At 49.8% G+C, this 27,761-nt stretch overlaps 2 protein-coding genes and 1 long non-coding RNA gene across 10 annotated transcripts; 2 read left to right on the top strand and 1 right to left on the bottom strand.

Annotated features, from left to right (window-relative positions):
- Window positions 1-655: 655 nt before the first annotated feature.
- On the top strand, window positions 656-7,850 carry MBD6 (methyl-CpG binding domain protein 6). 5 transcript variants are annotated; one of them, XR_003568530.1, is made up of 14 exons: window positions 656-824; window positions 1,798-1,860; window positions 2,076-2,212; window positions 2,496-2,598; window positions 2,730-2,892; window positions 3,163-4,218; window positions 4,423-5,072; window positions 5,287-5,440; window positions 5,610-5,779; window positions 5,923-6,333; window positions 6,415-6,467; window positions 6,696-6,756; window positions 6,873-7,036; window positions 7,615-7,850. XR_003568530.1 is itself a non-coding variant. In XM_027855058.1 (13 exons), exons 3-13 carry the CDS (start codon window positions 2,100-2,102, stop codon window positions 6,945-6,947), a joined length of 3,009 nt encoding a protein of 1,002 aa, XP_027710859.1. In that variant the 5' UTR covers window positions 656-824; window positions 1,798-1,860; window positions 2,076-2,099; the 3' UTR covers window positions 6,948-7,850. The 5 variants fall into 5 exon arrangements, 3 of the variants coding, with proteins under 3 accessions (XP_027710859.1, XP_027710861.1, XP_027710860.1); XR_003568529.1 differs by having other exon boundaries at window positions 6,873-7,040; XM_027855058.1 differs by having other exon boundaries at window positions 6,873-7,850.
- A 164-nt stretch (window positions 7,851-8,014) lies between these two features.
- Window positions 8,015-23,065, bottom strand: DCTN2 (dynactin subunit 2). 2 transcript variants are annotated; one of them, XM_027855072.1, is made up of 15 exons: window positions 22,873-23,065; window positions 20,666-20,734; window positions 14,450-14,455; window positions 12,114-12,210; window positions 11,770-11,831; window positions 11,392-11,490; window positions 11,006-11,166; window positions 10,716-10,866; window positions 10,379-10,444; window positions 9,889-9,927; window positions 9,645-9,722; window positions 9,483-9,554; window positions 9,096-9,198; window positions 8,886-8,977; window positions 8,015-8,441 (listed from the first exon to the last, which is right to left on the bottom strand). In XM_027855072.1, the coding sequence occupies exons 1-15, from the start codon at window positions 22,906-22,908 to the stop codon at window positions 8,355-8,357; spliced, it is 1,218 nt and encodes a 405-aa protein (XP_027710873.1). In that variant the 5' UTR covers window positions 22,909-23,065; the 3' UTR covers window positions 8,015-8,354. The 2 variants fall into 2 exon arrangements, with proteins under 2 accessions (XP_027710873.1, XP_027710874.1); XM_027855073.1 differs by lacking the exon at window positions 14,450-14,455 and having other exon boundaries at window positions 22,873-23,064.
- LOC114038004 lies at window positions 10,373-21,970 on the top strand. 3 transcript variants are annotated; one of them, XR_003568531.1, is made up of 4 exons: window positions 10,373-10,461; window positions 13,553-13,708; window positions 16,883-17,024; window positions 20,741-21,970. It is a non-coding gene; the product is annotated as an uncharacterized LOC114038004 (long non-coding RNA). The 3 variants fall into 3 exon arrangements; XR_003568532.1 differs by lacking the exon at window positions 10,373-10,461 and adding an exon at window positions 11,792-11,972; XR_003568533.1 differs by lacking the exon at window positions 16,883-17,024.
- Window positions 23,066-27,761: the final 4,696 nt, after the last annotated feature.

Here is a 27,761-nt window from a genome sequence, read left to right as displayed (position 1 = left end):
AAGCCTGGGGACCTGTTACTTCTCGGTCAGCTGAGGATCTGCCCTGAGTAGACCTGCTGAGCTTCTGTCATCCTCCCAGGGGCCGTGCGCCGTGGGTCGGTGACAGGCGGAGGGAGGTCCTGGGGGACTGGGGGATTAAGAGCTGCCCAACCCCCTCCTTTTAGGGATCAGGAAAGGGAAGATCAGAGAGGTTGCGTGACTGGCTCTAGGTCGCCCCGGCGGAGAAAGTGGCCAAGTTGGGATTCGCACTCGGGTCCTCGGACTCCCGGCCCAGCCTGTACCGCGCCTCCTCTTTGGGAAGGCGCTGGGGGTTCCTGCAATCCCGCTCTCCTTGGCTGTCCGGGGCTCGGTCTTGGGGCGGTCCGGGAGAGGTCATTGGTGGACCGGGAATTAGCTCAGATCCCCGCGGGGAGGAGGGACGGGTTTGTTCCCTGGGGGACTGATCTGGGGGAGGGAGGTGCAGGCGCGTGTCCGCATGCGCACTGCGGACCCTCCCGTTGGTTCGTCGCAGTCCGCGGGGTGGGGGGCCTGACCCCGCCCCTCTCCCGTCCGGGCGGCGGCGGTGGCGGCGGTGGCGGCGGCGGCGGCGGCGGCGGCGGAGCGGCGACCCGCGCGGGGCCTTCTGGGAACGGAATCCCCAGGGCTGCCCCTGGCCCCTATGGCGCATGCGCGGGAGGCCGCTCGGTGATCCGCGGCAGCGGCGGTGCTTCCTGCTAGGACTGGCCGGAGGCTCGGGCTACACCGACCCCCTACCCCCACCCCCTCACACTCACCCACCGGGCCGCGACTGCGCAGGGCGGGGCCGGCCGGCACTATGGGCCGCGGTGAGTGCGGGGGCCCGGCCCCCCGCCCCTCCCCCTCCCCTCCTGCCCCCTCCCTCCTCGGCTTCTTCCTTCCCCCCTCCCCCCGCTTTGCCCTCTCTCTCTCTCTCTCTCTCTCTCTCTCTCTCTCTCTCTCTCTCTCTCTCTCTCTCTCTCTCAGTCCCTGCTCCCTCCCGGCTCCCCTTTTTCTCCCCTTCGCCTCCCCTCGGTCCCCATCCCCGCGCCGCTTCCTCTCACCTGCTCCCTCCCTCCTGCTCCCTCCCTCCCTCCTCCTCCCCCCTCGCCCTCCCCTCCCCCTTCCCCCGCCACCTACCTCTGGGTCTGTCTCCTGCCTCCTGCGCCGCCTCCTTCCTCCTCCTCCCGACACGGCGCTCACCCCTCCGCCCTCCCCCCAAGTTCCTTCCTACTCGCCAACCTCGCGTCCCCAGGCCGAGGCGGGCCGGCGGCGCGGGGTGACAGGGGTCCCGGGGGGGCTGCGAGGGAGGCTGGCGGGGCCTCAGGGCCCTCCTCGCCTGCTGTGCCCTCCGTCGAAACTCAGGGTGGGGGAAATGCAGGAACCTTGAAGGCGCCGCAACTGGGGAGGGGGATGGAGAGGCACCTCCAGTCCAGGGTCTCGATGAACGCAGAATGTGTTGGGGGAAACGTCGGGTGGCAGTGGGGACACGAAGGGAGGTCGCCCCAGAGGGCTTCGGGGGCAATGAAATCCTGGCGATCTCTGGGCTAAACAGTGTAGTCCTCTTGGAAGAGGAAACTAGTGGGTGCTGACGGCTGGCTAATTTACCTCCACTGCTTTGGGTGGTCTTCCGACCCTCTGAGGCCGAGGGCTGCGATCTTCAGACCCCCAGGTCAGGAGGGGGTCCGCTGGGCCCTGGGGGAGTAGGTGGGATCCCTGCTCTGTCCGAGGTCTTAAAAGACCGCTGGCGAGAGTGTGGGGTGCTGTCATCCCTGCTGACAGGCCCCGTCCCCTGTGTTGCAGGTGTGGGCTAAGCCGGAGGCCCCGGCTTGGACTGGACACCACCATGTTTGCAGAGATGTTCAGGTAGCTGTGTGCCGCGGGCATCCCCCTGCTCTCCTGTCCCAGCTTCCAGAAAGTGCCCCTGAACGCCATGGGGCTCTTCCTAGGGTTGCCTAGGCCCATGTAGGCATGCGACTGCCACTGGTTTCTCCCCGTTCTAGCCGAGCCTTCCCTCATGCCCTGTCCTGTGTCCCTCCCTGCCCTTCTGCCAGTGCCCACCAGAGTGTCTGTGTTGTCAGGCGAATGGGAGCTGAGCGCACACAATGAATGGGGGCAATGAGAGCAGCGAAGCAGACAGAGCTGGGGGCCCTGGGGCCTCCCCTGTCCCTATTGGCTGGCAGCGCTGTGTGCGGGAGGGTGCCGTGCTCTATGTCAGGTATGGACCTTTCCAGGATTTTCTGATTTCCTCCATTCTGTTTTTTTTTTTCAATCTGTTCACTCACAGCTCAGACCCCTGCACCCCAGCTGCCCCCTCAGAGCCATGCTCCTGCATCCATTGAAGTATCCCCTGGCCCCCCTCCCCCCCCCAGCCTTCCTCTTAGATTATGCTGCCCCACCCAGGAGGATCTTGGAATTGGCTTAAGTAGCTATGTCCCTTGGGAGTATTTGCTGACCTTGTGCCCCCTAATCCCATCCTTCCTGACCCTGTTCCTCCCCAGTCCAAGTGGCACAGAGCTGTCTTCCCTGGAGCAAACCCGGAGCTACCTCCTCAGTGACGGGACCTGCAAGTGTGGCCTGGAGTGTCCACTCAATGTCCCAAAGGTCAGCATGATGAGGGTTGGCCAAGGTGGGGGAGTGGGGAGCTAGTCCAAAACCTCCCTAGGAATCATAGGTTGTGTCATCTATCCCAACATCTCTGCTTCCTCAGCCTGTCCATACCCTCTGCCATATAGGTTTTCAACTTTGACCCCTTGGCCCTGGTGACCCCGGGCGGGGCAGGGGTGGGGCCGGCAGCTGAGGAGGACATGACCAAGCTGTGCAACCACAGGCGGAAAGCTGTCGCCATGGCAACGCTATACAGAAGCATGGAGACCACCTGTTCACACCCCTCCCCTGGTAAGAGAAAGAGAGGGATTAGAAGGAACCTAGGAACCTGGGTGAGGGAGCCAGGGGAGGGGTGCTCCCAAGTCTGGGAGAGCTGAGCAGAGAGGATATGGGGGAGATAGGCCTGAATGGAATGGGGCTGCTATGGATTGGGTGGGGTGTTGGACTATGACGTAGGGGTCAGGCAAACAGGGACACCTGATAGAGGTGCAACTGAGGAATGAGAAGTTCTTGGATGCAGAGGTTCCTGGCTTTGACCCTCTTATTTCTGATCTGTTGCAGGAGGGGGAGCAAGCCCCCAACTGTTCCACACTGTGTCCCCAGGTCCCCCGACTGCCCATCCCCCTTGCCGAGTCCCTCCCATGGCCCCACTTAATGGGGGACCCTGTACTCTACCCCCAGAGCCACTCTCTGCATCTCCTCAGCCCTTTCCCCCTTTATCAGGCCCTGGGGGTGTCTTTCCACCCCCAAGGCCCCCTGACCCAGGTACCCCAGGGGGCAGCAACAGCCCTTGCTTCCTCCCAAGGGGCAATGCGCCCTCCCCAGCCCCACCCCCACCTCCTGCTGTCAGTCTCAATGCCTCCCCATACATCTGGGGGACTGCCCTCAGACCTAGCCTGGTTCCTCCAGACCTGGGTTCTCCTCCTGCACCCCTTATTTCTTCTTCACCACCCACGGGGAGTGGCGAGCACCCTCTGGATCCCCCTTTCCACTGCAGTGATGCCTTAACGCCCTCTCCCCTGCCTCCAAGCAATAATCTCCCTGGCTCTTGTGGACCCCCCACTCAGCCACCAGTGTCTTCAGCCTCTATGCACCTGCCCTTGCCCCTGGTCCTGGGGCCTCTGGGAGGGGGTCCCATGGTAGAGGGGACTGGGGCACCCCCATTCCTCGCCAGCAGCCTACTCTCTGCAGCAGCCAAGGCACAGCGCCCCTCACTGCCTCCCCCCAGCACTTTACAGGGCCGAAGGCTTCGAGCCCAGGCGCCTCCTTCTCCCCATCAGCCCTCACCCCGTTCCCAACGCCGCCCCCGCAGGCCTCCAACTGTTCTCCGCTTGCTAGAAGGGGGAGGGCCTTTGATACCCCGGCGGACCCGCCCTCGAGCCCCTGCCCCCCCATCTTTCCCTCACTCTGAACCATCTAACCCGATCCTCCCCTCTGTGCTATCCCTGCTGGGGCTCTCTACCCCTCCCCACTCCGATGGAAGCTTTAACCTTTCGGGGTCCGATGTGCCCCTTCCCCCACCCCTTCCCCTCTCCTCAGGGAGCCCCCCTCAACCCATGCACCCCATCCAGCCCTCCTTACCTGGGACTAGCAGTGGCAGCCTCAGCAGCATGCCAGGTACATGGATGTTATGAAGCAGCTCCCTCTCCCCATGAGTGACTGGGTTGGGGTAGATCAGTCACCCCAGGTGTTTGGGTTGAAGGTTAGAGGGGGAACTCCTTCCATATTGTTTGGGTTGAAACTGGACAGAGAGGCTGTTTTCCCTGGGTAATAGGGTGGGGTTTTCTTTTCCCTTTTCTGACTCTTCCCTCTTTTTTCCAGGTGCCCCTGCCCCTCCAGCCGCCACCAAAGCCCCCCCGGTTCCCAGCCCTGTCCTTCGAAGCACCCCTGAAGGGATGGGTCCAACCTGCCCTCTTCCCTCCCTTGGTGGGGGGGAAGCCTTCCCCTTTCCCAGCCCAGAGCAGGGCTTGGCATTGGGTGGGGCAGGCTTTCCAGGACTGCTTGGGGCCCTGCCTCTTCCCTTGAGTTTGGGGCAGCCTCCTCCCCCTCCATTGCTTAGCCACAGTTTGTTGGGTGTGTTGGCTGGGGGTGGGGGGCAACCTCCCCCTGAGCCCTTTCTGCCTCCTCCTGGGGGTCCAGGTCCCCCCCTGGCCCCAGGCGATCCTGAGGGACCATCACTTTTGGTGGCTTCCCTGCTTCCACCACCCTCCTCGGACCTACTCCCACCCACTCCAGCCCCTCCTAGCAACCTCCTTGCCTCACTTCTACCCCTACTGGCTTTGGGTCCCCCATCGGGGGATGGGGAAGGACCTGGGGAGGTGGCTGGGGGTCCAAGTGGGGAGTCATTTCCAGGTTTGGGAGACCTGCCCCCCCTCCTGTTTCCCCCCCTCTCAGCCCCACCTGCCCTCATAGCTTTAAATTCTGCGCTGCTGGCTGCCAGCCTGGACCCCCCTGCAGGGAACCCTTCTCAGGTGAGGATGGAGATAGAAAAGCAATAGGTGGTGTTAGGGAAAGACTAGGGAAAGGAGTGCTGGGGAAGAAGGAGGTATTCATCATTCCAGAAAAATTCTTCCCCAGAGGAAGATAGAGGTTTGAGTCACTGGCTGGGGGTGGAAGTAGCTGGGGCAGCACTGCTGCTGGAATACGAATCTTGATCGTTCATGGCCGATGCTTCTTTTGACTCAGCCCTGTGTTCTGAGCACCCCCCAACCTGGACCACCTACCTCCAGCGTCACCACGGCAACTACTGACCCTGGGGCCTCCTCTCTGGGCAAGGCCCCTTCCACCTCAGGGAGAACCCCCCCACTCCTCAGCCCTCTGCTGAGTGCCAGCCTGCTGGGTAAGTCCAAGGAGGAGAGATTTCAGAAGTGGTGCCGAGTGCTCACTGGGGCGCCTGCCTTACAAGGCTGTGGGTTCATGGCTCATACCCCCTTCTGAATACTCACAGGATGGTCTGGGTTTGCTCTGTTTGCATAGGGGACCTCCTAACTTCCTTGCCTCGTTCTCAGGTGACTTGTCTTCAATGACCAGCAGCCCTGGGACCCTTCCCAGCCTGCTGACCCCCCCAGGCCCTCTTTTCCCTGGCCAGCTTGGGCTCCAGCTCCTCCCTGGGGGAGGTGCCCCCCCACCGCTCTCTGGGGCCTCCAGCCCCTTGACCTGCTTGCTGCAGAGTCTCCAGGTGAGTTTCGGACATTTGCTGCTATTTTCTTCTCTGGGGAAAGCAGGCAAAGAACTTGGTTTCCTGAGTTATTGTGGGTTGTTATCAGGAAAGGAATGTCAGTGTCTTGGTTTGGACTGACTGGACTCTCTTTTGCTCTGCAGCTCCCCACTGAGCAGCCAGAAGCTCCCTGCCTGCCCCGTGAGAGTCCCAGCCCGACTGTTGAACCGGAGCCTGCCCGGCCCCCCCTCAGTGCCTTAGCCCCACCCCAGGGTTTCCCTGACCCCCCAGCTCCTGAGTTGTTGACTGGGAGAGGGTCAGGAAAGCGGGGACGGCGGGGAGGTGGGGGATCAAGGGGCATCAATGGGGAAACTAGACCAGGCCGGGGCCGAAAGCCTGGTAGCCGGAGAGAGCCGAGTCGACTGGCCCTTAGGTGGGGAGGACGAGGTGGTTTCAATGGACAGATGGAACGGTCCCCCCGAGGTCCCCACTGGCAGCATAATGGGGAGTTGGCTGAAGGGGGGACTGAGCCCAAAGACCTACCCACTCCCATGCCCCAGCCAGATGAGCTCAAGGTGAGTACAGAGGAAGGGCTTTATTTTAAGGTATTTCAGAAAGGATCATTCCTTTTCCTAATCCCATCTCAATTGTTTCAGGTGCCCCCTGGGGGAGTTAGAAAGTCACGCAGGGGCAGGAGGAGAAAGAGCAAGTAAGTGCTTGACCCCCAACAGTGACTTTTTGCATCCAAGCCTTTGCCTATTTGCATTTGTTTGGAGTTTCATAGCTGTTGTCTTCAAAATGAACAGATGTTCACTTGAATGACTCAGGAGTCTAATGCCCCAGTATAGACAGGTTCCCCTGCCCCATTGTCCCAGTTCACCAGCCTCACCTCTTTTGCTGGGAGATTGACTTTATCTCCTTATTCTCCTTGTTGCAGCCCCTCCCGAACCAGCAGCAGCTCCCGACAGATTACCCTGGAGCCTAGCCACATGGCCGGGGTAAGCAGGAGGGGTGGGGGTGGAAGAGGGAGAAGAAAAACGGTGGCTGGGGGATTGACGGAGGAAGAAAGATTGCCTTGTCAGCAGCTGCTAGTGACCTTTCTGTACTCGTCCAGGTGGCCGTTCCCTTGCCCCCCCGGCCCCGTCCCGGTCGTCCTGCCAAGAACAAGAGGAGGAAATTGGCCCCATAGCAGCCATACCTGGAGCTGGACCTGATCCCCACTCTGGGGGGAGTTGAGCCTTGGGAGTCCCTGCCAACCATCTGTACCTGTGGACAGAAGTGGGTAGGGGGCTGTGTACCCCCCCCTCCAGCCCCCAAGCACAAATGCATTTCCCTCCCCCCATAATCTTATCCTGAGCCATTCCAGGGGATAGAGAAGCTCACCTCACCCCAAAGCCATGTCACTGATAAGGTCTGGGGGGGTATTTGGCACCTCCCCCCCCCCAGGTACTAAGGGGAGCATACCCTTCTCCAGGTCTTATTTGCTTAAGTTATTTTTGCACAAATGACTCTTTATATTTAATTCGACTTCATTGCCCCTCTTCCCCAAGCCAGCAGGCTCAGTTTACAAACCTGTGAGCCACTGTTGGCTGCTGCCCTCCTTCCCAGCGAAAGGCACAAAGCAATAAGCATCACTCCTTCTACCCCCAGCCCCCTTCCCTCTGGCTCAGGTGCCTCAAAGCACAGATCCCTCCCCGCCCCACCCCACCCCTACCCCCACGGTTTGAAACACACGGAAGCCTCATTTCAGGCTGTAAGCCAGGTTCCTTCCCCCTTTCCTCTGGGGTAAGGGGGGAAAGAGGCCTCCCTTCCCACACACACTACAGTGCCCCCTTTTCCCCATCAAAAATGCTCAGAGACGTTGTCATGACGCTGACGCAAGGATTATGCAACGCAGTCCGACCGGAGTGGCCAGCATGCCCAGCCGTCCAGGGGCTGCCTCATGCCTTTTCTTTTGTAAAGACAAGACCCTTCGGGAGTTTTAATTCTGTTTTGTACTTGCCCTGTGGGGCCTCCACCGCTTTTCTATGGGAGACACTCTTAATTTAACAGATAAGAATATTTTGAAACTCTGGCTCTGGGTCCATGCTCATTTCTTTTGTGGAAACAGCTTATTTAAAATCCTTCCTTCTTCTCTTGTTTTGTTCTGGGAAACATACCCAGAATTCTTGCCATCCAGATTGGTTTTCCCGGACAAGGGGTAGAAGTGGCTAACCCTTGGTGAGGTTACCTTGCCAGGAAACAGGACAGGCCATGTACGGCACAACAGCATTTAATGATCAGAAAGTTGTACAGTTAGCCACAGCAGCTGTGTACCCCTACTCCCACCACATCACAGGAAAGCAGTGTTATACATGGGTTAGGAAAATGGCTGTTTCCATGCCCCCCCTCTCCAGGGGCTAACAGGAGATACTTCCTCTTGGCCACCACTGTTTAATGTATCCAAGGGGTCTACACTCCACATGCAGGAGGTCCTCTCCTTGGAAGGGAGGGGGAAGCTGGGATTTGTATAATTAAGGAAAGAGGGAGCACAGCCAGACTCAAGCTGATAAGTACAGGACACACACAACGGGTCAGACCGCCCCTCCACTTCTGCTCACTTTCCTAGTTTCTTCATTCGTGTGTTGATGCTGGCAAAGTTTCCCTCCACTGTGACCAGGTTCTCCTGCATGGTGGCTTGTACCTAGAAATGGATGACATGTGCTCAGGAACTTTTGGCCGTAACCTTCGAGGGAGTACCTTAAGGAGCTAGAAACATGTGACTGAAAAAGGCCAATAAGAGATGGAATGTAACCCACCACACAATTCTGGAATTGGAGAAGACTTTAAGAGATCATCTGGTCCAACCTCACTTTACAGGTGATGAAACCAACCCAAAGAAATGAAGGGACTTGCTCAAACTCAGACACAGGACTGATACCATGATCTCCTCACTCCCCACTATGCTTTGGAAAACAGAATCAACTACAACTTGTCCAAACCCAATGAGCAAAGTTACAACTTGAAGAGCAGAGGGAGGGAAGGCCTTTCAGCCTCGGGCCTCTCCTTGAAGGACGGACAAAAGAATCTCATCTATATATGTTAAGGTAGGGGAATACAGGCCCGAGCTTTGTTGGAAGACACAAACCTGAGCCAGCAGGGCAGCATTGTCCTTGAGAGAACCAGCGATCATCTGCTGGGTTGTATCCAGATGTGTCAGGAGCTGACCAAACTGCATAGCTACAATAAGTGAAGGTGGGTATTGGGACTTGGTAGCACACCTCGGGAAGGGAACCAAAAGGCTCAACTGCTCACCTCCCTAATCCCTCCCAGTGCCTCCCTGGTCCAGGTTCCCCACCTTGCTCATGCAGCTGCTTGATGGTAACAAGTCGCTGTACTAGCTCAGGAAGTGTGGCAGCGATGGGACTCCAGCGCTGAACTGTCTCATACAACTGATGTACCTGGGAAATGAGAGAGCAAACAGAAAGGATCCTGAGGGCACACACAGCCAGTGGTTATGCTACCCCGGAATCATTGTCGGACCAGCAAGCAGCGGCTCCCCATGCAGTGGGGACCTGATTTGGCTCACATTGGGGGCAGTATTTCTGGGGGCGTGGAAGGAAAGCTGATACATGTGAGGCTGAAGGCAGTGGGCAAATGGGCTGGGTGTCTGCGTTCTGTATGTCTCAGTGTCAGTGGGACACTGTAGGGAAACGACGTAGTGCGGCAGGGGTGTGGCTCTGACCTTGCTTTGTGTGTCTGCATCCTCTACGGCAGCTTTGTGTTTAGCAATCTCATTCACTTTCCCCAGGACACTCTGGAAGCACAAAGGATGAGATAGGCAATGAAGACACAAAGGACTCTTGCCATCAATGCTTAGATCACTGCCACCTCTCCAGATGCATACCTGTAGTCGTGCTTCCACCTGGTCCAAAGCAGCAAGGTCCAGGGTGCTCACCTTTGCCTGCAACAGCTCCACTGTTTCCTGGGGAAGTGAAGGGAGGGCCAGAGATTTACAAATACACACTGGGGCCATCACTAGGATAAATCCACTTGGAGCCAGAACTCTGAATAGCCAATGCTTGGAGAAAACTCAACTGTAACATCCCTTCCAAAATCCTGCTATTGTACATAGCTCCCTCCCTGCTTACCATCAGGCTGGATCCCTGCAGACCCGCAGACAGGGGATTCTAGAGGAAGAGATGGGAAGAATGAGTGAGATCAGTCTCCGTTTTCTTATCATTACCACCACCTTCCATTTTGGCATCCCCAGCTTTGCTTGACTTTGAGAAATAGGTTTCTTATCCCCTTAGAGGCAGCTGCTGGTGCAGCAGAGTACTGGCCCTGGGGTTAGGAAGACCTGAATTCAAATTTAGCCTCAGGTGCTTACCAGCTGTGTGACTGGGCAAGTTACTTAACCTCTGTCAGCCTGTTTCCTCAACTGTAAAATGGGGTTAATAGTAGCACCTACCTCCCAGGGTGGTTGGGAGGATTATTTGTAAAAAGTGCTTTTAGCACAGTGCCTGGCAAACAGGGCATTATCTTCCTCCCTTCTTAGTTCCAAGAATATAGACTCCTGACCTTCCTGTACTGGTTGTGGGAAACAAGGAAAGGCTCTGGCAGGGCATGAGAGCATCTGACCTGAGGGTCCTGGTCACAGCGCACTGTTGCCTCCAGCTCTGACAGCCGTTTCTCAAGCTCTGCAACCTGTAGTGAAAGCAAGGGTAAGAGACTCCCCTAAACTAGAGTTAAGGGGTGGCCCCCTTGTTATTGTAAAACAGCAGAAATGCGCCCCACAGACAACTGCTGCCCCACCCCAATACAGTTTATACATCCCTGGCCAGTCAGATTGTGCCAAACAATCAGTCCCAAGTGCTTTAAACACTGAGAAATATACAGGCTAGACTTAGCTTAGTCAGAAGACTGCCAGGGAGCAGGATACTAAAACTGCTCACAAGTGACTACTCCAGCCACTCACCTTGGCAGCCTGGGAGAACTTGTCTTGCTCAGGCCGAGAATGAAGCTCATAAGTGACCAGGCTGCTGTCAGGGGGGGGCCCAGCAGCATCCTTGCCCCCTACCCCAACCCCTTTGCTGCTTTTTGCTGCCTCCAGCTGCACCAGTAGACGGCTATGCCAAGGAAAGAAGATCAACAAAAAGTCACTTCACATGCGGGGTAGGGGCACAAGTGTGACTTCCTTTCATTTCCCTGTTCCCCTCCCTAGCTGCAGCCTGGCCTTGCAGAGGCTCTCTGGCCCAGGGTACCCACTTAGCCAGGGCTCCATCAGGGTCAGTGAGGTTGATGGCAGCATCAGGTCCCAGTAGCTTCTCTAGGTGGGAGGCAACGAGCTGCTGCTTCAGGACAGCCAGCTGTTTGGCCAGCACCACAGGGGTCAGCTTCTCCTCAGCAGCTGACTCTTTCACTGTTGCCTGGGAGGGGAAGAGGTAAGAAAACCATGAGGAACTGCAAAGAATTGGGCCAGACCTGAGCCAAGTGTCAGTCACTGGGAGTGCACTGGAAGATCAGTCCTGGACAGAAAATTGGTCAGCTTCTATTCCCAGTCTTGAATACGGTTCCAGGCACCTTCTCCCTCCCTCCCAAGGTCAAAGGGACAAGGACTGGGGGTAGAGGAGGAAGCAGAGCTCCTGGGTTACCTTTATCTTCTCCACCTCGGTCATTAATTCTTGAACCTCATGCAAAAGTCGCTGATACTTCTGTTGGGGTGTCTCCTTCAGCCCCAGTCCCTCTCCAAGCTGGAGGTCAAGGATAAAAGGGGGTGTCACATCCCTCAGGATAGGGAACTGCCCAAATCCCAGAATCCAATCACAAAGTGTATTTTGCCCAGTCCAACATGTCTACTACATTTCCAAGACTGATGACTTCAAACAACAGCCAGGTAAGTGGCAACACCAACTTAAGGGATGTCCCTTTCAATAACCAGTAGGGCCCCTCAGCCCCAACAACCAGAGGAACATCCAAAATTTTCCCTTTTAATTGTCTCCCTAGATGAGAAATTCCCCCTCATAACGAACCATTTCAAACTCTCCAGATTCATATCCTGTCCTTTTGGTTTTCCCAATACGATCTGAAAAGTCTGCATGGGAAGAGAAGAGAGGAGAAAGGAATGGAAAGGTTGTCCCACCTTTGTCACTGCTTCTAACTCCCAGGCAAGGGAGGGGATTTAAAGAGTTACTTGTTTCCACCAGAGGCCCCTTGGAAGGGTCCCTTCCCAGGAGTAAGTCCACTACAAAAAAGTCCAGAACTCAGAAGGTTGCTTCTAGGCCTTTTTTCCCATTCCTCCTCATACACCCATCTCATTCTGAGTTTTACCCTTATCACCCCTCCTGCCTGATCGCACACCCAACTCTGGCCTCACCAAGTCCCTTGGTCCCCACTCTTTTGTCTTTGAACTTGTCATAGGCAGCGTTTGGGTTGACAATGATATGCTCCACACTTGTACTTGTCAGCTCCTCCTGGAAAGACAGATATTTTAGATCAAGAGAAGTCTTTCCAAGTCCACCACCCAAAGTCTTCCCCACACCCAAACCATCACTGAATGTCCCTCCTGTGTTTTTATTTTACTTCACTGGGGGAAAGGGAAAAAAAAATTCGTCACTTTGATGCTCCTTCTGGCTCAGTCCACAGAGAGGAAATGAATTTTCCTTTCCTGTCACAGTTTGAATAAGATTTATATGGAAACAAGGGATCCAGAACCAAAGCTAAAGCCTTGGCTCTCTATAAACATCAACCCCTTGCTTCAGCTGGGGATGCATGACAACAGCAAGTATCTCTTCTACTTTCAACAACAAGCTCTGGGAGCTGGCAGGGTTATCCAAGCCATCTCATGTACTCTAAATGTTTATACCACTAAAAACTGCCCTCCCCCCATCCCAGATCTGCTAAGACCACTCTATTTTAGTCTCACCCCAAACCTGCTTGTCACAAAGGGCAAGATGAAAGAGATAACAAGCTACCAGGCTGCTAGCTGGTAGAGAAGGTATTAGCACACTGCTGGTACCACCTGACATCACTTGGAGCACGGGTCCGTGAGATTTCGGGAGTCAGTGGCCATTCCCTAGACCTATCAGGCTGAGATTGAGAAATTTAGATGGGTCTGTCTTCTGAAGGACAACATAGAAGCAGAAACCCATCCAGTTAATATGCATCATGATAGGGATTATATGCCTGTCCTACAGAAGAAACATCTCAGGTTCAATCCAGAGAAAAGCTACAGCAAGCATCCTGCCTTGCCAACTTCCACTGGCACAGATCATAGACTAAAGCCAGTTCTAGAAGAGCCTCACTACACAGACAGGCTTTTCCAGGAAAAGGGGACTTTGGTGGGGATGGGCCATGGAATGAGGAAAGGGCCTCGGTTTGAAGCCCAGAGATGGAAGAAGCAGTTACCTCACTGTAATACAAACATCTACATTCTCCATCTCTACCCCCAGATTCTAATGCTGTCTCACAGGCCAGTGTTCCCTCCCCAAATACTTAGAGAGGTCTGACATCCATCCCTATAATATAGCAGACTTCACCCAGGATTAGGATACTAGTCTTATTGTGGAAGAAAGGAGAGAGAGGTTCTTTTTCCCCTCTCTCCCAGCTTGGGTGTGGGGTACAGAGAAGAAGGCAAGGGGTAGGAAAATGCAGCCCTCATCTTTACAGCTCCATCTTTGACCATGTACCCTATCACATCTTGGGGTTAGTCTGAGGAGGAACCAGAATATTAGTGGCAGCTTTATTGGGGGGGAGGGGAAGGGAGTACATTAGGGGAGAGAAACACTTAACCTTTTGTCTTTACCTCATCTCCAGGGGAAGCCATGGGCAGTTATGATGGGCAGAGAACAGAGGGTCAAGAGCCCAGGACCAGAAGAAAAGCAAAGGAGCTTTCGATAATAAAAGCATCATTTTTCCAGTCCTCTCTGGGGTGCTGTGCCCAAAGCACCACATACCCCAGGTATCCAATCAGTGAGTATCTTGATCTCTGATCTCTACTTCACATGTGACTGGGAAAGAACTCAAATTAAGGGAATAAAAGCCCCTGAAACATCTAGGAGAAAATTAAGCATGAGATAACTACCTTTTCTCTAGTCCACCCTTGAATCCCCTCCTCTCTTCCCTTGCCAGGACCCTGATCAGCAAGGACAGTAAAATTAAAAACTCTATTAAAAATTTTAAGTTTGAAGGGTGACAGTCCTTCAGTCCAAGGAAAGATGATGCCCTGGGCAGTGAAGGGATTGTAAAAAATCAGCCAGCCTTAGACAATTTCAATCTTAGGACAGCTGAGCAGAGATCAGCACCAACCTATTACAGGCCTGGGACTTGACTGTGAGACAGAATGAGACAGAAAATTCACCAGCAGTCTTCCTTCAGCTATAGGTCCCTGCCCCTTACATAGCAGCACTGACAATGGGCCTTACAACATAGGTGTTAGGTGACTTTGGCATCAGGAGCCTCTCTAAGTATGTGTTACCCCTGGAAGGGGCAGGAGAACAGTGTTGAAGGACTCTCCACTTTTACATTCTAGGGTCTTAGATCAGTGTCCGAGAGGTATTTGATGGTGGCAGAATGAATGGGGTCAAGGTTAAGCCAGCTAAGTGGGCAGGGAATGGAAGGATGAGAAGTTTGGTACAGACAAAAGGGCAGGAGAACACCCATCCCATGATAGCACACCCGTTAAAAAAGCAGACAAAAGGTCAGGCTTCTTACCAGCTCCTTGCAGTTTCCCCAGAGGTGAGAAAGTCAAAAGAGGTTAAGAGGAAAAGGAGTGGGAAATTGGGGGGAAAAAAAGACAAAATTGTTATTAGCACATTGTCACATGCACTACATGATACTCTTAAAACATACCGTACCACAGGGCCCCGGGGGAGCTTGGCAAAACCTTGGTAACAGTTAATTACAGATGAGATCCCCACATACTCAAAAAGGGTGGGAAAGAGTAAGACCCGACCCTCCCCCTAGGTAACAAGGCTACACAGGAGATTAGGTGAAAGGATAATTACTAAAAAATAGAAGAACACCAGCAGTTAGAGGTGATCAGCCAGTGACATGGATTAAGGAAATGATAAGAAAGAAAAGAGGAATCAAAGCATTGCTGAGCTAAAGGGGATTTCTCCTATAGTGGCCCAGAAGAGATGGCAGGTGTGAAGGAGAGACTGTGGCCATTCCAAAGGCCTCTAGTTGAGTGGTTAGCCTCTGGCCACTACCCTGATTTTCGAGGCTTCGGGAGCACAAGACAGTTAAAATGGCAGCATGAGCCCTAGTGAGGGAAGGGAAAAGCAAGTGTTCAGGTTAGGCAGGACAGCTAATCCCAGCTGCTGACAAAGGAAGCAGGAAGAACCTGTCAAACACCTGTTTTCTCTGCTGTGGCTGCTCTCACAGTAGGGGTAAAACAGTCCCTAATTCCAATCATTTTCTCATTCCCCTAGCCCTGGGAGCACCTAATTTTGGTTACTGCTAAATAACCTTCTTGTTCCCTGAATAAGCGAGCTTAATTTTACTGTGATGAGCTAGCAGAGGGAGACCAAAGTTCAAAGAATTCCAATATCCAGCTCTCAGACCCTTGTGGGGAATCTGACTTTTTAATTCCCTTGTTACAGGATCCATTTGGGGGGGGGGGGGAGTGAAGGAGAGGGTAACAAATATAGTTTCTGTAAACCCAGGCCATGACAGATGGTTCCTAGTCCTAGGCAGTGCTGAATTAGGAATCTCCAGGAGGGGAAAATCCCAAAAGATGCTCCAAAGGGGCAGACACAAATGAAGGGCATGAGTACAGGGATATACACTAGAGACTGGGTCTCAATCTCCTCCATGTAATACAAGCATAGCTGTATCCTGACCTCCCCACCTCTTCATTCCTCATCCCATAGTTACTTCCTCTAATGACTGTTTCTGGCCCAGGCAAGGTTCCTCCTTTAGACTGAACTGGAGCTCCATTTTCAGTTTTGCTGTCTGAGCTGGAAGAGGCAGGGGGAGGTTTCAGTGGGACTGCCTGGATGGAAAGCCTGCAAAGGTGCTCACATGCAAACACAGAGACCAAGCCTTTCTCATCCTTGTCCTAGTGAGATAAAGCTGGCTCAGGGAGAGAAGCAAATGGTCATCAGGGAGTAGACTCCCAAGTTCAAATCCAAATCATGAAGAATGAGCAGCAGGGGGTACAAAAAAACTTGCTAGTGGAAATAACCAAGTGATGGATTAGTTTTCAAATCATGGTCTCCAGGATGTGCCAGAGAGAAAATGAAATCTTATATATAATTCCCACTACCTGGAGTTGTATTGATCACCAAAGAAACACAAAACACCACAGTCACCCTGACTGAAAAGTCTCATATCCTAATCATGGGTGTCAGCAAGGACAGTTGATGTAGCATTTTTCATATGACTCGTTCCTCACTCACTCTATTCAATTTCTAAACTCACCAGGAGTATCTGGCCAAGTGACTACACAAATCCTGGAGGGTGAGGTGGGGAGTGGAGTGGATATGAGGCAGTGAGGAGGTGGAGGAGGCCAAAAGTTCGTACTTTGCTCTGACTTAGGTACAGTACCAAAGAAAGAGCTAGAGACACTATAGGTGGTTAGAGAGGATAGTGCTGGAGAATATAACCTAGAATTTACCCATATAAAATCAAAGCTAACTATCCATTTTTAAGGAGGGGTACAAAAGAATAGTTAATTCTAAATCACTGTTTCTTTATTTGAAATTCTAGAGAACAAGGTTGAGGCTATTTTTGGAATTAGTAATATATGAAGTTGTGTCATGGATAATAAAAAAGACAGTTCTCGGTTTTAGAATACATATGATTCTCCCTCACCTTTATCCTCCAACACACAAGATGTAACTTTCTGTTTTGCTTAAGTTGATATTAAAATTAGTTTGCAATTCTAAGCACAAACCAATTGTTCCTCCATTCAGATGAGGTAGTCCAAAAAATGTGCTGGGCAACAATGTTGGAAATTAAAATTTCCACGGAACACACACATACGTACACACACACAAATTAAAAATCCTGATAGCTATTCCCCAGAGATGTTCCTTTGATGGAGGAAGAGGCATTGGCCTCTTGCTGTACAGTCACCTGAAGTGATATAACCTTGATCTAACATAGTTCAAAACTATTCTCTTTCTATTGGTCTTGTTCCAGGCTGGAAAAAGGGGGCATATTTTCCCATTTTCTGCTCCTCAAATCAATGGAATCCTCATGCCCAAATGCTTTTATAGTCTTTATCGCCACGTACCACCCTCCACCTGACAATTTGACTCTAAGATGCTCACATAAGGAAAAGGTAACAGTAATCCAATTAGAATTCTATATACAAAACTTGACTAACCATCTTTAAACAGGAGGCCGGCAGGCATCAAAGTCACCCAATCAGGTGTTTATTGGCTTTTGAAATGATTAGTGACAACAAAAGGACAGGAGGCAGTTCACTGGCATGCAAGATGGAAAACAAGAAAACATGCAAAGTAGAAGCACTGAATGGTCTTACTTGTGCAAACTAGTGTCCAGGCAAGGTGGTGAGGAGGGAGGGGGAAAGCATTAGGAAAAACTCAGATAAGTTCATGTGCATTAACAGTTATTAAACACAATTATGCATATTCTATGATATCCCCAAACCAAAGGGAGGGAAACAACCTGCTGTTCCTTTTTTGGGGCTAGAGAACAATCAATCCTACCTGCCCTTCTCAGAGGCTGAACAAACTGCATAAGCAGCCAGGAGACTGCTGGCTGTGCCACAACCCTCTCAGAGCACCAGAGTTTGCAACAGAGCAGTAGGTTTTCCCATTATCTGGCAGTGAGGACTGCTATGAACCATGTGTTTAGTTAAGAATGTTCCTCTTGCTTTCCTGCTCTAGTAGCTTCAAAAATCATAAATAAAACAATTCATATACTAAAGTTGAGTACTGACAGATCAAGTATAGAAGACAGGGTTCACCTTTGGGAATTAACTTTCCTCAAATTTTTTTTTTTTAATCCTACCAAAAAAACCCAGTCCATTTCCCAATTATCTTGGAACTTGGCCTGGGAAAACCAAACCTGTGTATGGACAGCAATGAAGGGTAACTTGTAGTATGAGAGGGGTCACATGGTAAGGTCAGCTAGACCCTTTAGTTGGCCCAGCACCCTTCGCTCACTCCCCTTTGGAATATCATTTCTTGCTTTAGCTGCTTTACTGCACAGTAAGGAACTTGGTCATTTTATAAACAAACCTTTCCCATACCAGCCTTCTGAGGATAGCAACATTTCCAGGTATACTATGAAGTAGCAATTATAAAATTCTGGATACAGTTTATTTTTTTAAGCCACCATCTCCATCTGTGGCTTAATTTAAGATTACTGGGCCAGACAAAGTTTCTCTCACAATGAAGAAATAATAGAGGTTACCATATTGGTGTTACACACGCTAAAGCTACTTCACTATTCCTTTAATCAAAAGTCTGGAGATTAACTTAGAGAACACCATCACTGGGGGTAGTGGAATGGTAGCTTTGTATGAATTTGTGTGAGAGACTCAAGGTTGAACAGTGATAGTGGTATGTGCCTTTCTCCCATGCTATATCTTCAGGAAGGTAGGCATGCTGGGAGAAATGTTGATATCAAAGAAACCAAGATTGCTGAAGTTTTAATTCATATACATCTCAAGTTACAAATTTAAATGTGAATTAAGAACAGCAGTAGAGCCATTACTCAGCTTCCTTGGCAAACTGTCTCTCTAGGGCCCAAAGGGACAAGCTGTAGCCAGATACATTAGCTTTATGACAGAAAACATCGAAAGCCTTGGCTCCTCCTAAAGCAGCTGAAGGCATCCTCATTTCTCTACTTCTACTGCTGGAGAGTCACTAAAAGAAATGTTGAGGGAAAGCAACTAAACTTACGTCATCATTTCTCCAGTTTCCTAGCGCTGTTATTGGTAGATACTGAACAAAGGATCCAGGGAAATAAAATACTTATCTTTCCCATTTGAGATGAGAGATTATTGGAGTCTGGAAAAAAGCACTCTTACTTAGGAATAAACCAGACATCTGCTTAGGTTCTGTCTGGGGGAGAAGCAGCTGACCTGGAATGGACATCCTTTTTGGCTCTCCTCTCCCAGGTAGTTAACATCCTATTAAGCCTATTCCACAGCTGGTGAGGCTTAGCCAGGGACGTTACCCTCGGTTCAATGGCTCTGCTCATTAAGGAGAACCCTCTGTGGACACCAGGAATACACCAAAAGAAAAATCACAATTTATTTTTCAAATGGATAGGTTTCCTCTGAAATTAATTCCTGTCCCTGCATTAGAGATTGGTCAGCAGTAGGGTCCCATTCAGTATCTCTCTGTGAAAACTTGACATTTATTCTAGAGTCTAGACAGGCCCAGGCTGAAATTGAGCAGAATTCCTGGATTGTGGCATTATGATAATGTGCTCAGCACCTCCCACTTTTGACCTCTAAAGAGGAGAGAGATGACTAATCTGGAGAAGGACCTTTAAGAATAGCTCTTATAGTGACAGGTAAGAATAGCTCATGAGCAACAAAAGATGCCTCAGCCACACTCACACATTATTCTTTGGACAACTGTACCACACTACATCCATCTCCATATGACTGCAGCTTTGGGACATGACATGCGAGCAGCTAGAGAGAGATGCCACAAGAGACATACCACAGAAGGTGGGGTGGGGTAGAAGATACGGTCTGTTTGAAAATCAGGGGCTACTGCCATGTGGGAGAGCCAAACAAGAAAAAAGTGAATATGCCAAGCCACACATTATCAGCCAGCATCCAGCACCCCCCAACTGACCAGAAAACTCCCAGACACAGCCAAAAGATTCATACATGTTTGTATGGAGCCTGCCTCCTGAGGATGGTCAGCCATGCTGTCTTTGTTCAGACATCACTCTAGCCTAGGCCATTGTGGGAATACCAGAAACACATAATAAATACAATTAAGCATATTCTATGATATCCCCAAACCAAAGGGAGGGAAACAACCTGCTGTTTCTTTTTCAGAGATAAAGAACAGTCAATCCTACCTGCCCTTTTCAGAAGCGGAACAAACTGCGTCAGTGCCCTCAGGAACTCACACACAGCTTGTACCATTTAATTTGTACTTCTCTGTTATGACCTAGGCACTATTTGGGTGTATCTTATTTCTTCTATTAGCTTGGGTGTTGGCGCTGGATTCCTTGAAGGGAAGGACCATATATATACATACATATATGTATACACACATATATATATGTATGTATATATCTTCCTTCTTCTATACTATACAAAGCTCTCTAAACAAGGGAGACTTGACCAGATTATGTGCTAAATGCTCTTCCTTGTCTGGGACAGTATCCATAGTTTCCCCCATACCATCTCTCTTCTCTGGACATCTTCCTATATCTAAACATCCCTCAAAGCACCTTTTCTTTGTTAAGAAAGTGAATCGATTCCTCCACCATCTTTCTTTGTCATGACCGTTCCCCAATCTCTGTAAAAAGCTCCAAACCACAATCCTTGCTCTGCCCCATGAAGCTCTGCACTAGGTAAGTCACCAGTCCACAGTAACCGGTGTTACTGTGGAATATTGAGTGAAATACTGTTTGAGGAAGACATAACTCAGTCTCAGGGAGTTTACAGCATCTCAGGTTTCATATTTGTTCTTAAACAATAACCAGGTCCTAGAAGTCTATGTTTTTCCTAACCTCAGTTATTTGCTCAGATTTTACCAGCTAAACTCAAGAGCTTTAAAGGTCTGAACTGTCTTAGCATTTCTCCTTCATGCTCCAAGTTCAATGATGAGTGTAAATCTTTTGTATGACCAACAACTTAAAATGCCCTGGAAATGAGGCTGGCACACCAGATTTTTGTGGTGGCTTATTAGGGAAAAGGATGAGATAGGCCAGGGGAAGGGCACCAAAGGAGTGCTGTGGAACAGCAGTGTGTGGTCTTACCGAATCAAATTCTGCTTGGTCGTCCTCAGGGAGATCGCTGGTCTCATAAACATCTGGTTCATTCCTGGCCTGCAGGTAGAAGAAGTAACCAACCCACCTCATGACAAAGTACCCACCAAGTCCCTTCCCCTCCATTTATCATGGCTAACAGAGAAGACGGGATGATTCCCAGATCACCTGCCTGCTCACCTGTCCCTTATCCTTCACCCAGCCCAGGGAACCACCACAGGGCTGGTGGCTGAAGCAACTGAAACTTGATGGTAGAAGCTGAATGTGAGTTATGACAAAGACAATGCTTTCATCTGAGGGTTAGGCACTGTATTTTTTTTACTAATCTGAGGAGACAAGGTTGAGAGGGACATGGACCTTAAGTCTTTTCACTTCACTTACTATAATGGTAAACTAGTACAACTCGGGGGTACATCAAATGTATTGATATGGGATGGCAGTTTTCAGAGCTTTAGACAGAGTTCTAAACCTGATCTAAGAATGATTTTGTTGCTCCAACTTCTTATCTGCCATTAGCCAACTCTAAGTCTGGCAAAAGTGGAAATAAGGCAGCAAGGGGAACAGGTCATGGTTAGTATGGGAGTGTCAAAGGCCATATAGTCAGTATTTGTTTCATTTTGGTAAAATGCAAGGTAGAGGAGGCCTAGGGGTGTGTGTTGGTGGTAGAGAGGAAGTATGAAATCGGAGGGATAGTCTAGGAGAGGTTGAATGCAATGGAAATAAGAGTGGGAAGATAAGACAGGAGAGGAGGAAACATTCTTGGATGCTAATAGGAGTCAAGAGGAGGGGGCCAAGTCTTGCATTGTGAGAGGTGCACAAGCTTATGAGGTATAGGTTGGGGGTAGGTGAAATGTTAGGTTACAGTGCAATGGAATTGGTGGCAGCCTGAAAGAGCACACTTACAGAAAAGAAGAAAACAAAAGGAAGGCGAGAGCTTTCACAGAGGAGATGGAGGACAATTTACACAATAACTATAATGTTGTAAAGACAATCCACCTTGAAAGATTTAAAAACTCTGATCAATGCAATGATCAGCCAGGACTCCTGGGGGTAGATTCCAGGCCACCCATGTCCTGAAAGAGAGGTGGTGGACTCAGGATGATGAATGGGATATATGATTTTTTGGAGGGGGCTACTGTGGGAATTTGTTTTGACTACTTGTATTTTTTTCTGTTCCACTATCATATTAAAATACAAAGATATCAACCATCTATTTTTTCTCCCTTCAGGCTCTCCTAACACCACCCCCCAAACTGGAAAAGAAAAAAAAACACTTGTAACAAATAAGTACAATGCATATTTGTTATAAGGGTTTTATCTTTTTTTTCCCAATGGGTGAAGAGAGAAAAAAAATGCTTGTTAATTGGAAAAATAAAAAAAGAGGTGGAGGTAAAGAAGCTCAGAGACGGAAGCCAGGTGCTTGGTAGTCAGAATACTCTCAAGAGGGCTACAATGCAATGGGAGTGGGTGGAGACAGCCTGGAAGAGAGAAGCCTGGAGGGAGATCTGACAGCAGAAGAGTGAAACAAATCCTTAGATGGGTAAGAGGGTTTAAGGCAGGGGTTTCTTAATCTTTTTTGTATCACAAACAACTTTGACAGTCTGGTGAAACCTATGAATCCATTCTCAGACTGCTTTTAAATGCACAAAATAAATACCTAGGATTACAAAGGAAATCAATTGTATAGAAATTCTGTTATCAAACTACTGAAAGGAGAAAGTTCATGGACCCTAGGTTAAGAAGGAGGAGGCCAAGGCAAGGCTCAGGAAGCGGGTGCGGAGAGGTGGCCGGGGAGCCTCTGGATAGGGGCAGGAGCACGGATTTAAGCTGAAGGGGGCCATGGCAAGGCAATCGAGGGAGGACCGGCGGCCCAGAACGGGAACGTGACTCGCCCGAGGCTGCCCCGGCACTCAGGGAGACAGAAAGGACGCGGACACGACTCGGGCTCCACCTTCAGCGCTCGTGGCCGGCCGCACCCCGGGGCGGGGGTGGGGATGGGGTGCCGGGGACCGGGTGAGGGTCCCCGGGCAGGGACCGGGCAGCCCGCCGGGCGGCGGGGGAGGCGCCGGGGCCCACGCGTGAGCCGGGGCGTTCGAGCCGGCGCCCTCGGGCGGGTCCCCGGCGGCGGCCCAAGCGGCGCGGCCAGGGAGGGACCGTGCCGGGTCGCGGGGCGGGGGCTGTCCGGGCCCTCTACTCACAATGCCGGGGAGGTCGGCGTATTTGGGGTCCGCCATGACAGCGGCAGAGGAGGGCAGGGAAGACAGGGCAGGGGGGGTCCGGGGCCTCGGCGGGGCCGGAGCCGAAGCTCGAGCTCTGCCCGCAGAAGAAGCCGGTCTGGGTCCCGGTCCAGGGCTTCGTCGGATGCGGCGGCAGGGGCGTCTGAGGGGCACGAAGTCTCGCGAAAGGACGGCCGGGAATCGGCTCAGCCGAGAGAGGGAGAAGCCGACCTCGCGAGAACTGAGGGCTCTTGGCCGCTTCCCCCCCACCAACCGTGAGGTAGAGGCGGGCGAAAACGAGGCAGAGAGATGAGGTAATGGGAAGAGTGCCGACAAGGATTGTGGGATGTGTAGTCTGAGTATAGCCTCCCTTGAAGGCATGGAAGGAGGGTATCTTGTTAGAGGATCATGGATGTAAAGCTAGAAGGGACCGTGGAGATCATTTAAATCCAGAGGTTCTTCTTCTTTTTTTTTTTTTTGGCTAGGCAATAGGGTTAAGTGACTTGCCCAGGGTCACACAGCTAGTGAGTGTTATGGGTGTGAGGCCGCAGTTGAACTCAGGTAGTCCTGACCCTAGGGCCGATACTCTATCCACTGCACCACCTAGCTCCCCCAATTTAAAAGTTCTTAACCAAAAATCATTCTCTCTCTCTCTCTGTCTCTCTCTGTCTCTGTCTCTCTCTCTCTCTTGCTCTCTCTTTTTTTTAGGCAGTATGTGAGATTCAAAAGGCATTTATTTAGCACCTACTATGTGCCCACTTGGGCAGCTAGGTGGCTCAGTGGATAGAGCACTGAGTCTGGAATCAGAAAGACCTAAGTTCAAATGCCACGTCAGACATATTTACTGACCCTGGGCAAGTCATTTAACCCTGTTTGCCTCAGTTTCCTTATCTGTAAAATGAGCTGGAGAGGGAAATGGCAAACCACTCCAGGATCTCTGCCAAGAAAACCCCAAATGGGGTCACAAAGAATCAGACATGACTGACCATCAAGAGTATGTGCCCACAGCCTTGGGGATACAAAGGCAAAAGCAGTCCTTGCTTTCCAGTAGCTCACAGACAACTGTGTATAAACAAGATATATACAGGATAAAGAGAAGATCATCTGAGAGGGAAGGCACTAAAATCAGGTGAAATCTATGGGGCTCTCCTCAGAATAATGTTTTTCTCTTAAGGCAATGGAGTTAAGTGACTTGTCCAGGGTCACACAGCTAATAAGTGTCAAGTGTCTGAGGTCTGATTTGAACTCAGGTCCTCCTGACTCCCAGGCTAGTGTTCCATCCACTGCGCCACCTAGCTGCCCCTCAGAATAATGTTTTTAAATGAATAAAATAAATACATAGGATTACAAAGGAAATCCATTACATTGAAATAGTTATTAAAAAAAAAGAGCTCCCTCAGATTTAAAACTGCACAGCTAGTAAAAAATGCTACCAAAACTTCCTGACAGAGAGGTGATAGGCTTAGAGTGCAGACTGAGACTTTTTTTTTAGACATACCTAATGCTGGAATTTGTTTCACTTCACTATACATATTTGTTATAAACCCCCACATATTTACAATATTTACAGATGAATATTTACAATATATAGAGAGAGTAAATGATGTCATTGCAGGTGGGTGGGGAGAGCATTGACAACATAGATCTAGCACATGATTTATGTTTTCAAGGGAACCTATGAAGCACAGAGAAAGAGTGGCTCAAGAATGGATTGTTCTATATACTTCCTGGGGCCCTTTCTGGCTCTGAGATTCTGTCATTCACACTAAATCAATGAACACTTTACTATCTAATCCTTCCACATTTCTATTTTTACCAATGATACATATTTGTGAAACAAATAGTTTTTTTAATTTTAAATTTTTTTTTATTTTTAGTTTTCAACATTTACAAGATTTTGAGTTCCAAATTTTCTCCCCATCTCATCCTTCCCCCCACCCCAAGATGGCATGCATTCTGAATACCCCTTCCCCTAGTCTGCTATCCCTGCTATCTCTCCCCCCCTTCCCCATCTATTTTCCTATAGGGCAGGATAGATTTCTGTACCCCATTTCCCGTATTTCTTATTTCCCAGTTGCATGTGAAAACATTTTTTTTAAACATGTGTTTTTTTTTAAACTTTGGGTTCCAAATTTTCTCCCTTCCTCCCTCCCCACCCACACTCATTGAAAAGGCAAGCAACTCCATATGGGCTATACTTGTGCAGTTATGCAAAACACTTCCATAGTAGACATGCTATGAAAAACTAACTCTATTTCCCTTAATCCTATCCCAGCCCCCCATTTATTCTATTCTTTCTTTTGACCCTGTCCCTTCTCAGAAGTATTTGCTTCTGATTACTCCCTTTCCCAATCTGCCCTCCTCTCTATCATCCCCCTACTCTCTTGTCCCCTTCCCCTACTATTTTCCTGTAGGGTAAGATAGATTTCCATACTCCATTGTGTGTGTTATTCCCTCCTTAAGTCAAATCCTATGGGAATAAGATTCATTCATTTCCTCTCACCTTCCCCCAGTTCCCCTCCGCTGTAAGAGTCTTTTCTGTTTTTTTGTGAGATAATTTACCCCATTCTACCTTTCCCTTTCTCCTTCTCCTAGTATAATCCTATCTCACCCCTTAATTTTATTCTCCAGATATGATCCCTTCATCTTCAACTCACCCTGTGCCCTCTATCTATCTATCTATCTATCTATCTATCTATCTATCTATCTATCTATATATATATACATACATATAATTTTTCCCTCCAACTACCCTAATACTGACAAAGGTCTCATGAGTTACAAATATCGTCTTTCCATGCAGGAATGTAAACAGTTCAACCTTAATAAGTCTCTTATGATTTCTCTTTCCTGTTTAACTCTTCATTTTCCACTCGAGTCTTGTATTAGAAAGTCAAATTTTCTATTCAGCTCCGATCTTTTCATCAAGAATGCTTGAAAGTCCTCTATTTCACTGAATGACCATTTTTTCCCTGAAGAATTATACTCAGTTTTGCTGGGTAGGTGATTCTTGGTTGTAATCCTATCACCTTTGCCCTCTGGAATATTATATTCCATGCCCTGCGGTCCCTTGTACAAGCTGCCAAATCTTGTGTTATCCTGATTGTGTTTCCACAATACTTGGATTGTTTCTTTCTGGCTGCTTGTAATATTTTCTCCTTGACCTGGGAACTCTGGAATTTGGCTACAATATTCCTAGGAGTTTTCCTCTGGGGATCTCTTTCAGGAGGAGATCAGTGGATTCTTTCAATTTCTATTTTGCCCTCTGGTTCTAAAATATCAGGGCAGTTTTCCTTGATAATTTCTTGAAAGATGATATCTAGGCTCTTTTTTTGATCATGGCTTTCAGATAGTCCAATAATTTTTAAATTCTCTCTCCTGGATCTATTTTCCAGGTCAGTTGTTTTTCCAATGAGATACTTCACATTATTTTCTAATTTTTCATTCTTTTGGATTTGTTTTACAGTGTCTTGATTTCTCATAAATTCACTAGCTTCCAATTGTTCTATTCTAATTTTTAAGGAAGTATTTTCTTCAATAATCTTTTGGACTTCCTTTTCCATTTGTCCAATTTTGCTCTTTAGGTTATTCTTTTCTTCACTGGCTTTTTGGACCTCTTTTGCCATTTGGGTTAGGCTATATTTTAAGGTGTTATTTTCTTCAGTATTTTTTGGGGTCTCCTTTAGCAAGCTGTTAACTTGCTTTTCATGATTTTCTTGCATCACTCTCATTTCTCTTCCCAGTTTTTCCTCTACTTCTCTTACTTGCTTCTCAAAATCCCTTTTGAGCTCTTCCAAGGCCTGGGACTAGATTCATATTTTTCTTGGAAGTTTTGGATGTAGGAGCTTTGACTTTGTTTTCTTCTTCTGGTTGTATGTTTTGATCTTCTTTGTCACCAAAGTGAGATAATATAATCTGACTCTTTTTGCGCTGCTTGCTCATGATCCCAACCAATTACTTGAGTTTTAAACTCTTTGTTAAGGTAAGAGTCTGTTTCCAATGTGGAGAATGTACTGTCCCAAGCTTTGGGGGTTTGTACAGCTGTTTTCAGAGATACTTCTAGGGACCTGAAAAGTGTCAGTTCTTCCAAGGTGCTATGATAAGGGGCGAGGTGTTTCCTCTCCACCACCACAACAAGCTCCACCACGCCAGCACTCCTCCTTGCCCCAGGACCGCCCCTCAGAACTATGACCCAGATCCAAGCACCGGTAAAGCAAGAGATTCTTGCCTCAGCCCTGGCAAAGAGATCCTTTCAATCCCCCTCTGATCACCCACTCGATTCCCCCTTAGTATGTGGGCCGGAAGCTCAGAAGCCAGCCGCTGCCCTCAGGGTGGGTGAGATCTAGCTTCTTCTCTCACCGCAGACACAGACTTTTCCCACTGACCTTCTAAGTTGTCTTTGGTGTTCGTGGGTTGAGAAGTCTGGAAACCGCCACAGCTGCCCGAGATTCAGTGCTCTGAGGCCTGCTCCAGGGTCGCAGCGGCCTGCGCGCCCATGCCGAACTGCGCCCCTCTCCCTGCCCGGCGCGATATACCTTTCCAATCAGCCATCCAGGTTGTCTGGGGCTGGAAATTTGTTTTACTCTGTTTTTTTGTGGGTCCTGCTGCTTTAGAATTTGTTTAGATCCATTTTTTGTAGGTATTTGGAGGGGTTTGGGGGAGAGCTCTAGTAAGTCACTGCTTTCCCTCCGACATCTTGGCTCCTCCAAGATTTAAGAATTCTAATCAGTGATATAACCAATCATGGTTCCAGAGGGGAACCTACCCATTCCTAACAGAAAGGTGATAGATGCACAGTGCAGATAGAGACATATATATGCATGCGTGTGTGTGTGTGTGTGTGTGTGTGTGTGTGTGTGTGTGTGTGTGTG

The sequence above is a fragment of the Vombatus ursinus genome, unplaced genomic scaffold, assembly GCF_900497805.2.
Source record: "Vombatus ursinus unplaced genomic scaffold, bare-nosed wombat genome assembly UNPS02010769.1, whole genome shotgun sequence".
Lineage (NCBI taxonomy): Eukaryota > Metazoa > Chordata > Mammalia > Diprotodontia > Vombatidae > Vombatus > Vombatus ursinus.
The sequence above is the reverse complement of the archived record's forward strand: the minus strand, read 5'-3'. Positions and strand labels throughout refer to the sequence as shown.

Bases quoted from the DNA above. Each gene is read 5' to 3' on its own strand.
- MBD6 (XM_027855058.1), top strand. From the start codon at position 2,100: ATGAATGGGGGCAATGAGAGCAGCGAAGCAGACAGAGCTGGGGGCCCT. The intron at 6,334-6,414 runs GTGAGTACAGAG...CAATTGTTTCAG, and splicing joins CCCAGCCAGATGAGCTCAAG to GTGCCCCCTGGGGGAGTTAG. The intron at 6,468-6,695 runs GTAAGTGCTTGA...TCCTTGTTGCAG, and splicing joins GGCAGGAGGAGAAAGAGCAA to CCCCTCCCGAACCAGCAGCA.
- DCTN2 (XM_027855072.1), bottom strand. From the start codon at position 22,908: ATGGCGGACCCCAAATACGCCGACCTCCCCGGCATT. The intron at 8,978-9,095 runs GTGGGGAACCTG...CACTTATTGTAG, and splicing joins CAAGCAGCTGCATGAGCAAG to CTATGCAGTTTGGTCAGCTC. The intron at 8,442-8,885 runs GTTTGTGTCTTC...ATCCATTTCTAG, and splicing joins ATGCTGCCCTGCTGGCTCAG to GTACAAGCCACCATGCAGGA.